We start from the raw sequence: 11,496 nt of genomic DNA, 5'->3' as shown, positions 1-11,496 counted from the left end.
GTATAGGGAAAAAGGACATCATATAAGTTGGTAAGGAATCTAGCACTTTATTAAAGTGACTACCTCCCAATGAAAGGTATTGAGACTTCTAAAGTGCCAACTTCCTCTTTGTCTTCTCAATAATTCCATCCCAAATAGTAATGGCTTTATGGTTTGCCCCCAATGGCATGCCTAGATAAAGTGTTCGTAGCTTCTGTTCCTTGCACCTCAAGATGTTTGTTAGTGTTTGTAACTGTTGAACATCTTTCGGAGGAAAGATATTTCTTTTTCTCAAGTAACCTTGAGTTCGGAACAAGCCTCAACCTTAAATAGCATAATTGTTCTTGTTTTGCTTCACTAAACTCTATTGTATCATCATCATACAGTAAATGTGTCAACTCCGTATTCTCATGTGCCCTGTTTCTTATATTGAAGCCTTATATTATTTTTCATTTAAGGCAAATTAAGGTTTTTTTTATTTTTTGTATTCAAATAAAGGTCTTCTCTTAAAATAAAAAAGTTACTCCCTCCGTTTCAAAAAGAATGACCTCCTTTCCTTTTTAGTCTGTTTCAAAAAGAATGACCTTTTTCTTTTTTTGGGTAACATTTTAAAATTAGCTTTCCACGTGGCATGTTTAAGGCCACAAGATCAAAGGGCAATTTTGTACATTTAACCTAACTTTAATTTATGACCACAAGATAAAAAAATCTTCTTTTTACTCTTAAACTCCGTGTCAAGTCAAACCAGGTCATTGTTTGTGAAACGTAGGGAGTAGTAACTTTCAAGTCTCACACTTATCGTTGCATGGATGCATGTCACAACCATTATATAATGACCTCTGAAAAAACCAACCCCTATGTAAATGAAAGAAGAATAATGAAGCATATTTTTTCTTCTGTTTTGTCATTTCTAATCTTGTCCAATGTTGTATATTGCACATCCATCTGAATATTCACACATCTTATGAATGTGTTGAGCTTTAGGGCCCAGAATTCTCTGTCGTGCAAAATTACTACTTTACAACCATTCTATAGTAGTTGCTTTCATCTTATTATGTTTATTATCTCTAAGTGATTCCTTAGCACTCCTCTCTTTCAAACATCAGTTTTAAATGTCATGTGTTACATTTAGTTTATCTGGGAAGGAAAGCCTTGGAGAAACTGGTAAAGTTATTGCCATGTCACCAGTAGATCATGGTTTCAAGTCGTGGAAACAGCTTCTTGCAGAAATGCAGGTTAAGGCTGCATATGACAGGCCCTTGCGGTTCGGCCTTCTCCTGACCCCGTGCATAGCCGAAGATTTAGTGCACCAGGCTTCCTTTACATTTTTAATCTATCGAGCTATTCTCCTAAAATATTAGCCTAAATATTTGAATTGTCTTCACTTAGACACTATAATCCTGTTTAATCTCACATCACCTACATTCTTCTCTTTTGAAATTGTAATGTAATTTTCTCGACTTCGCCTTTATATTCTTTATGAAGATGCTTACACTGCTTAGATGTTGTCTTCGTTCTACTTATTCAGGAACTCTTACTTTCTATATTACTTTTCCACATCACCAACTTTTCGTCAACTTCTTCTCTAGTTTCATCAATCTATACTATATCATTTGTAAAGAGCATGCACCATGTAACCTCATCCTATATGCTATTGAATATTGATTAGCTCTCTCATAACAAGGTAAACAAGAACGTGTTCAGTGTAGATCCTTTGTATAAATCCACCCTTAATGGAAACTCCTTTATATCTCCTCCATATCTGCTTAGCTTCTCTTACTGTTCCATTCCTTTTGAACACTCTTTCATATATCCTTTTTTTGAGTTGTGTGTATTTGATATGAATTACTTTCTTTCTCAGGTACCAACCAAAGGTCATTTCTTCACACTTGTATTAGATGGCTTCTCCATCTCTAGTTTAATGAATATCTTATGGAGATCCTTTTTTCTATCTCTATAAATTTCGTCCAATCTTTTTAGCAAAACTAAGAACGTTGTTATAAATCTACCATGCAAATTGGTTATCCATCATCTTTGTAGTTTCCCTAAATCTATGGTCTATCACTCTTTTCCAAAGCTTCATGATGTGATCATACACCTAATACCACATTGGTTTGCAAGACTTTGAATCTCTCTTTTGTATTTGTATATATTCGAAACAAAGTACTTTTTTCACCTGTTTGACTCGTCTCAGATGTTAGTATAACATTAAATAGCCTCGTTTGCCATGCTACTCGACAGGATACCATGTGGAAAACATACTTTTCTATCTCTCATATTGTTCATGGTATCCTTTACTTTTGCAGACCTAAATAAGCATTTATGCATCAAAATATGCCATTTCTCCTCGTGATTTCTGTTGAGCAATTGATTGAAATAACATCTTCATCTCTCTAACTCCCATCTTTGATCAAAATTTGTTGGCAGTTGTATTTTCCCTTGGTTCACTCCTTTATCACTTGGTTCTTCTGGTTGTGCTACTTTCCTAAGTAGATGCAGAAAAGACATCCAAAAAACTACCTGTGATATCCTCTGGACATATATGAATTAAACTTGCTTTGTTAATTTTTAAGGATATGTTTTTTCTGATAATAAACTAATTTATGTAAAAACTCTGCAATACGGAGGAGTTGGCTCCCATTACTGTAGCTTATGTGATTGCTCTCATAGACTCATCCTCCAAATGCAGTTAATAAACTTTTCAAAGGCCAACATTATTAGGTTCATATTTCTTGAATTATGAATAGACAGTTATGAACAAATTGTTCTCTGTTGGAAATGATGTTTGTTCCAATCTTTTGAAATATCTGTAATTTTAATTTTCTCCCACCAATGTAATAGGTTCTGTTTTGTGCTTTATTGGCTTTTGCACACAGAATACTCTACATCATATTTGTTTCTTAAAAAGCTCGCATTCTTGTTTTTTTCTTTTCTAACCTCTGACCTGCAGTATGAGGTGGCATTCTTCTAAACATTTTGCTAATATGGTTAGACCCTCAGTTATCTCCAATCTTAAAACTTTGCTATGGTTACAACCGTCATATTTGGTCTACTTAACAAAATGTACATGTGCTTGTCTGCCCAAGGCGTGAAGTAAAACGCTTTGCTGAGCTTACTACTGATGAGACTAGCGACTTGTGGCTTACAGCACAAAAAGTTGGCAAGCAACTTGAGTCATACCACAAGGCGTCTTCTCTTACATTTGCAATCCAAGTAAGTAGGCTTTTTTGTTGTTATCCTTAAACCATAATGTTATTGTATGTTCTCAAAAAATTACTAGGATTCTGATATGCTGAAATTTTCGAAAAGGCATGTAAATGCAGAATTTGACATTTATAAAGTTTTCTATACATCAATGTTGATATAAAATAGATAGGTGCATTTTAAGTGTGTTTGAATTGTGCATACTCCTTGAATTTTGTTTTTTTGGCCTATTCCTCTGCTTGGGAAGCTGGTGCTAAGTTATTTGTTTCTGTTAATATCTCAGGATGGACCCCAGGCAGGACAGACAGTTCCGCATGTTCATATTCACATCATCCCACGGAAAAGTGGCGATTTTGAAAAGAATGATGAGATTTATGATGCTGTAAGATTCAAATATGTGCTACTGATTGGGTGGATTTGAAACATAAATTATATTAATTCTTTTGTACTGTTGATGCAGTTGGACGTGAAGGAGAAAGAGATGAAGCAGTCACTTGATTTGGACAAGGAAAGGAAAGACAGAAGCATTGAGGAGATGGCTGAAGAGGCAGATGAATATAGAAAACTTTTCCAGTGAAGAAGCAGATGAAACTTTTCTTGTGATTGGGCTTACATCATCTCATTATTACTCTCTTAGAGTCTTAACTGTTGGCCAAGTGCTTTGTTAATCTGTTGTGGATTCCTTATAAACTATATGTGATATAATTGAAGCTGTTGCTGTTTTCTTCTATACTCAAATTCTTTTGTTTGGATGAATCACCTTTCTCATAGCTGTTGGCTATTATTACTATTAGGGTGGCTATTATGTACCACTACTGTTTACATTGACAGCTAGCATATAATTTGAAGGGGGTGAGAGTTTATCTCCTTTGGTATATCGGCTGTGCCCACACTAGACAATTGAACCTTCAATTCATAGCAAAAATATGAGTTGAGGGAATTCTCAGGGTTTTAACCTAAACCCGAATCCTACTTTGGAGTTATGATAGCTAAATATGAGTTCGTGGACGGACGATGCTACGATGTCTGCCTCTGCTTTATTATCAGGAAAGATGTTACAACCTACTGAAATGTACATGATCTTTGAAAAGTGACCTAGGAATTACTCACTAGCTACTTTTCACCCTGCTATTTAAGTTATATCCCCTTTTTTTCCAAATGATTTAACCAGTAGTTAGGAGTTAATACCTCATATGGTCACTCAACTTTGCACTATTCTCTCAGAAAGTCACTCAAGTTTCAATTTTCCCTCAAAAGTCACTCAACTATGCACTCTTCTCTCAGAAAGTCACTCAACTTTCAATTTTCCCTCAAAAGTCACTCAACTATCCACTCTTTCCTCAGAAAGTCACTCAACTATCCACTATTTCCTCAGAAAGTCACTCAATCTATTAAATTATTTTTAATTAAAATTTATTGATATTAATTATTTATATAACAAACCAAAAATTTTAAAAAATAAATTAAATCATTTAGTGCTCCACCCACCTAACCCGACCCATTAAAAAATATGATATGACCCATTTTATTTTATCTTTAATCCTAAATTAATCTAATCCTAATTCAAGGTTAAAGAGTGAGATTAATTTAGGATTAAAGATAAAATAAAATGGGTCATATCATATTTTTTAATGGGTCGGGTTAGGTGGGTGGATCACTAAATGATTTAATTTATTTTTTAAAATTTTTGGTTTGTTATATAAATAATTAATATCAATAAATTTTAATTAAAAATAATTTAATAGATTGAGTGACTTTCTGAGGAAAGAGTGGATAGTTGAGTGACTTTCTGAGGAAAGAGTGGATAGTTGAGTGACTTTTGAGGGAAAATTGAAAGTTGAGTGACTTTCTGAGAGAAGAGTGCATAGTTGAGTGACTTTTGAGGGAAAATTGAAAGTTGAGTGACTTTCTGAGAGAATAGTGCAAAGTTGAGTGACCATCTGAGGTATTAACTCCAGTAGTTAGTGTTGGCAAATTTTGACAGAAGTGTTGTTGTTTCTTAGAATTGGTCGCAAAAGACTTGTGTCACTCAAAACTACTCTAATGAATAAATAGTATTAATAATGCTCAACTATACCTCGCATATAAGGCATAGATATGCAAAAACAATATGTAACATTTGAGGGTGGGGTTGAACCACAAGGACTAATAGAGATGATTACACTTCAATTGATTTGCCAACTCAAATTTAACTACATCATGTTATCTTAGACAAATATAAAATATTGGGGGGGGGGGGGATTTGGAAACACTAAATTACTTCGATTTCAGGTATCTTGCATGAAATCAACACGAACGAGTTTTAACAAGATGAAGACGACTAGGGGTGTATGCATTATAATGAAGTTTCAACAAAATAGGCAATGATTAGTCAATTTCAAATCAGTCAATACATAGATAGCATTTGGTCTCCAACTCTACCCTTAAATGAGAAATAAAATCAGATTACACTATCTCTAGCATGAACCTATGACAAATTTCTTAAGTCATCACTAATGAAGTCTTACCTAACTATATTTTGCTTTCTCAAATCAAAATAGTGTTAGAGTTCAATCAATGTTTGAAACCATTAATTTTTAGTTTAAAACTTTAAGACAACAACAAATATATGCATAATAATTGAGTTTAGAACTATTTAGGGTGTGTTTGGTATGAAGAAAAATGTTTTACATGAAACGGTTTTCTTGAAAACAAGTGGTAGGTGTTGGGTGAGGTAAAGAAAATGTTAAAATGTTTAAAATATTTTTCAAAAGATAATATTCAACTTTTTTTTTTTTGGGAGGGGGGCTGGTTTGAGCTTAGGGATAAAAAAAATATTTAAAATTTAGAAAATAAGATTTTTTTTTAAAAAAATTATGGGATGAGAAAGGTCGGGTGTACGGGATAAGGTAAGGAAAAAATATTGAAGGATGAAGTAGAGTTTTTGAAATGTTTTCCTTAATATTTGAAGGAAAATCATTTTCCTTAAATTTGAGGAAATTGAGTTGATTTGAAAAATATTTAAACCAACCAAAAAAAATGGAAAAATTGAAAAATATTTTCTATAAAATGTTTACGTTCATACCAAACACATCCTGAATCACTACTTATTAAGTTTTACACCCACATCTTGCACACCCACCCTTAGCTAGAAGTTTAACTACTCATAAATGGAGAAATAGAGATTATACTCGTAAAGAAAACTCAATTTCATGCATAATCCGTAACCAAAGTCGAATCCAACCTTGAAGATGTACAAATTTGAGTTATCTTCTTGGGCAAGTAAGAACTTCTATAATGTCTATTTTCTACTGCAATAAAATAGACGATAAGAGTACATAATTACACATATGATCATTCTTTACTTAGAATCTTCAAAAGGAAACACTTTCACCACAAAGTACGAGTTTTCCCCCGAGCTTTCGTATTTCACTTTCATTGCATCGGCAGAATGCCAATACCGAATGTCCACCATTGGTTGCAATGCTGCTTCAGCGCATCTCCTAATGGTCAAACCTAAGCTTGGTTCAATGGAATGTCATGCCTAATTGTTCAACATCAATGCTTCAGACAATTTCTCCCTTTCCAATTGGCAGAACGTCAATCTTCACCTGCTGAACATCGATTCCTCGCCGATGTGTTCAATGAATTTTTGCTCTAAATACTTCAATTTTAATTTTCTCATAAATGTATGCGCATAAGAGAACTAGGGCTTAAAATATCCTCCATTAACATTAAAGTATAGAAATAATAAATGAATATAGTTTAATAAGATGGAAAGATAACAACTCATCTGTCGCGACCCAGGATACCCCCAAGATGTAACATGGCGTATAGAACCCCGAAGTACTCCATACAAGCCACTTAGTATATCATAACATAAAGTAATTAAACAAATAAAACAACATATAAGTCCAAAACAATTTTATTGAAAAGCGGAAGTCAAACTCATGTCTCAACATATCCATCAATTATAATAGAATGAAAGTGGGCCTAGCCCATACATCATGCTCAAAAAGAAAATACGAAAGAGAAACTACAATAAGGAAAGGCCCTCCTTGAACCATGAGAACTCACCAAGCTCGAGGAGAATAAAAGTCCAAGCTCTAGCCACTAAAATGGAACCCTATCTGTCGGACCTTAATAAAAATTGCACTAAGTATGATAGTTATGCATAAATACATTTAAAACATGTGTAAAGGGACATTTAATTTCATGACATGCTATTGACCAAGTAAAACATACTATAGTAAGGTTAGAAAACACAAGTCATAACATTATGGTCAATACAAGCTAAATCAACATTAAAACTTTAAACACATGAGACATACTCCTTTAAGTAACCTTAATTCCATCTCATGATAATTCTTCTACAAACCCGACCTCTACTAATGGGAGAGTTTCTATCTCAATATCAATATCCACTCGGTGCTAAGCATGATTCCCACGTAATAGTATTTTCTTACTTATTCGCATTATTCATGAAAATACATGTCATCTTGTCAATTCGAGATAGTTCAGTAGGAGGTGAGAATAAGCTTTCAACTTTAGAATCTTGCTATGTAAGAAAACCTTTCACATCATACTAGTGTATGTTTATGAGGATAGCCCTTCACAACATAACATAAAACATCATTACTTTGACACTTTACTCTCATAGCACCCTTAACATTTTTCTAGGTTTCCATATGATCATGCATAAACTCATATTTTTCTCTTTCAAAGCTCAAAACTTACTTTCAGTCACCAAATCTAGAATTCAACCATTAGATTGGGATTTTATCATCAATTCATGTAATTCTACTACTTCATACTTTGGATCATAACACTCTTCTTTCATAATCAACAACCCACATCACACGATCATAATTTTGAAAACATAAAAGCATTGTAAATCATCAATTCATGCATATTTAAACATAATTAAATCATTAAGATCAATAATCAAAAGAACCCATGTTGTTTGATGAAACACAACGTATGCAACAAGGATGGACTAATGACACAATCTAAAGCACATGTACGTCCTACATTTTTGGTTCATTACCCTTTTCGAATATGAGGTGTTACAATATCTTCCCCTATGGTTCATTCGTCGCCAAATGAGATTCAAACTTGTTCTAAAAGAAAAGGAGAGGAACTAACAACCCAACCTAACAATGCATTGCATGCAAATAAGTAGTAACTATCCACTCCAACCTAGGATGTTCTCAAACATCAAATGAGGGCTGAGCTAACCCTGACAGCCCATTATGCACGCAATGCACATAAATAAGGAGGAAACGTCAACTTCAAACTCATCATACTCAAATGCATCAAAAGTAAATAGAAGCTACATATAGCAACCAATATGCATGAAAATTACAGATTCCCATATTCAAGGAAAAATTAACTTCTCCAAGCTAAAACATGCTCAACACAATCTCATGGAGCCTTTAAGCAATTCATTCTCAAAAAGTGTATCTTATACATGTTCATCTATTCATATTATGAAGTCTATAGGCAACTCATACTAAATGCACACATCATGAGGAAAATAAATCATATAAGTCATTTCTTTCAAAACTTAGGCTTTTTCAAGAACATTCATAACAAAATGAGATCATGGAAACACATAAAATATACATGACTCACACACATAAAACAAACCAAGAGAAACTCATTACCTCAAGCTAGAGTAGGAGTAGAAAGAAATAGATGAGGATATTGAGACATCCTATCGGACTTGGCCTCCCGAGTAGCACCCTCAACTAAATGATTCCTCCATTGAACTTTTACGGAAGAAACTTCCTTATCTCTCAACTTTTTGACTTTCCGGTATAAAATCTCAACCAACACCTCTTCATAATAAAGATTCTCTTTAATTTCAATACCTTCTAAGGAAACTATGGATGTTGGATCGCCAACATATTTCTTCAACATAGATACATAGAAAACTGGATGCACCGATGCCAACTCATTTGGAAAATTAAGCTCATATGCAACTTTACCAACACTCTTCAAAATATCATATGGTCCTACAAAATAGGGATTAAGCTTTCCTTTCTTCACAAACCTCATAACACCCTTCATGGGTGAGATTTTCAAATAAACCCAATCATAAACCTCAAATTCAAGATCCAACAACCTAAAATTGACGTAAGACTTGTGCGACTTTGGGCTGTTCTCAACATCTCTCAAATAAAAACAAATCTTCTCTATGGCCTCATGTACCAATATTCGACTTATAAGAGCAACTTCACCCACCGCAAACCATTCTATAGGAGATCTCCTTCCATAAAGAGCCTCAAATGGAGCCATATCGATAATCGAGTGATAACTATTATTATAAACAAACTTAATTAATGGTAAATGGTCATCCCAAAAACCCTTAAAATCAATCACACATGTCATCAATATATCTTCCAAAATTCTGAATAGTACGCTCCGCTTGTCCATTGGTTTGGGGATGAAAAGTTGTGCTAAGCTTAACTTTTGTTCCAAGACCCTTTTGTAATGACTTTCAAAACTGTGAAGTAAATTTGGTAACTCGATCACAAAATATGGACAAGGGTATCCATGTAACCTTTCCATCTCTCTCAAATACAATTAGCATAATATTCCACCGAATAGGAAACCTTGATATGAATGAAATGAGCAGATTTAGTCATCGAATCAACTATTACTCGAATCTAGTCATGTTTTTGCCAAGTACGTGGAAACCCTACAATAAAGTCAATATTCACATCTTCCCACTTTTAATAGGAATACCAATATCTTGGGATAAACCTCCTGGACTTTTATTCTCAACCTTCACTTATTGACAATTAGGACACTTAGCCAGAAATCTCGCAATATCCTTCTTCATTCCATTCCACCAATAGATCTCCCACAAATCACAGTACATCTTGGTGGCTTCCGGGTGAATGGAATATCGAGAACTATGATCTTCTAACAACATATGTTCCCTCAAGTCATGAACATTCAGAACACATAACCGACCTTGATATCTAAGCCTTAACATACTTTTTGAGCATCACATCTTTCAATTCCACTAAAATTGGATTAAGACTTTGTTTGGCCTTAACATCCATCACAAAAGACAACTCAGAGGCATTACAAACCATAACACCACCCTTGGTGGAATCCACTAGTTTAACACCTAATCGATCCAGCCTATGAACATATTGAACCAACTCTTTCTTTTCATCCTCAACATGAGCAAGACTACACATTGATAGTCAACTAAAAGCAACTCCAACCACATTTGCTTTACTTGGATGATAGAAGACTGTCATGTCATAATCCTTTAATAATTCTAACTACCTTATTTGGCGAATATTCAAACGTTTTTGACTAAAAACATATTGCAAACTCTAATGATCTATAAACACATAAACATGTACCCCATAAAAATAATGCATGCATGTTTTTAAGGCAAAAACAACCTCCGTTAACTAAAGGTTATGGGTAGGATAGTTCTTCTCATGTACTTTGAGTTGCTTTGAAGCATAGGCAATAACCTTACCATTTTGCATAAGCGCACATCTGAACCCAACTCTAGAGGCATCACAATACACTATAAAGCCACCTGTACCTTCTGGTAAGGTCAATACTGGAGCAGAAGTAAGTCTATCTTTAAACTCTCAGAAATTTTTCTCACAATCTTCCGACCATATAAATTTAGCCTTCTTTTGAGTTAAGGCCGTCAAAAGAGAAGCAATGAAGGAAAACCCCTCAACAAACCTTCTATAGTAACCGGTCAAACCCAAAAAGCTTAAAATTTTGGAAGGACTTAGAGGTCTAGTCCAACTCTTGACCACATGCGTCTTGATAGGATCTACCTCAATACGTTTGATTGACACAATACCTGAGAAAAGATACAGACCTTAGCCAAAATTGACATTTTCTAAACTTTGCAAAAAGTTGTTAGTTCTTTCGAGTTTACAACACGATCCTTAAAGGATCAACATTCTCTTTATCACTTCTCGAATAGATCAAAATATCATCAACACCACAATTACGAACATATCAATGTATTGTCTAAACACCTTATTCATCAAATCCATAAACGCCGCCAGAGAGTTAGTCAACCCAAGCGACATTATCAAAAACTTATAATGACTATAACGATTTGGAAAATGAATCTTTGTAATATTATTATCCTTCACCCTCAATTATTGGTAACCGAACAAAGATACCTTAGAGATGTATCTAGCCCCTTGAAGTTGATTAGATGAATTATCTATTATTGGGAGAGGATATTTGTTCTTAATTGTCATATTGTTTAACTAACGATAATCAATGTACATATTGAGGGAACCATCTTCTTCCTAAAAACAACACCGGAGCACC

General features: G+C 34.2%; 2 protein-coding genes across 2 annotated transcripts; one reads left to right on the top strand and one right to left on the bottom strand.

The window, feature by feature from the left end:
- Positions 1-1,091: 1,091 nt before the first annotated feature.
- LOC107030051 (bifunctional bis(5'-adenosyl)-triphosphatase/adenylylsulfatase FHIT) lies at positions 1,092-3,973 on the top strand. The gene is made up of 4 exons (XM_015231456.2): positions 1,092-1,243; positions 3,039-3,192; positions 3,467-3,565; positions 3,644-3,973. The coding sequence occupies exons 1-4, from the start codon at positions 1,092-1,094 to the stop codon at positions 3,758-3,760; spliced, it is 522 nt and encodes a 173-aa protein (XP_015086942.1). The 3' UTR covers positions 3,761-3,973.
- Positions 3,974-8,829: 4,856 nt separating this feature from the next.
- LOC107030050 lies at positions 8,830-9,462 on the bottom strand. The gene has a single exon (XM_015231455.1). The coding sequence runs from the start codon at positions 9,460-9,462 to the stop codon at positions 8,830-8,832; it is 633 nt and encodes a 210-aa protein (XP_015086941.1).
- Positions 9,463-11,496: the final 2,034 nt, after the last annotated feature.

This window comes from Solanum pennellii, chromosome 9, assembly GCF_001406875.1.
Source record: "Solanum pennellii chromosome 9, SPENNV200".
Taxonomy (NCBI): Eukaryota; Viridiplantae; Streptophyta; class Magnoliopsida; order Solanales; family Solanaceae; genus Solanum; species Solanum pennellii.
Note: the sequence above shows the minus strand (reverse complement) of the source record. Positions and strands in the feature narration are given on the sequence as shown.

What these genes read in the sequence shown, in the direction of transcription:
- LOC107030051 (XM_015231456.2), top strand. Translation starts at nt 1,092, where the DNA reads ATGTCATGTGTTACATTTAGTTTATCTGGGAAGGAAAGCCTTGGAGAA. An exon ending in CTCTTACATTTGCAATCCAA is followed by an intron (nt 3,193 to 3,466) that starts GTAAGTAGGCTT and finishes TTAATATCTCAG; the next exon opens with GATGGACCCCAGGCAGGACA. An exon ending in ATGATGAGATTTATGATGCT is followed by an intron (nt 3,566 to 3,643) that starts GTAAGATTCAAA and finishes CTGTTGATGCAG; the next exon opens with TTGGACGTGAAGGAGAAAGA.
- LOC107030050 (XM_015231455.1), bottom strand. Translation starts at nt 9,462, where the DNA reads ATGGCTCCATTTGAGGCTCTTTATGGAAGGAGATCTCCTATAGAATGG.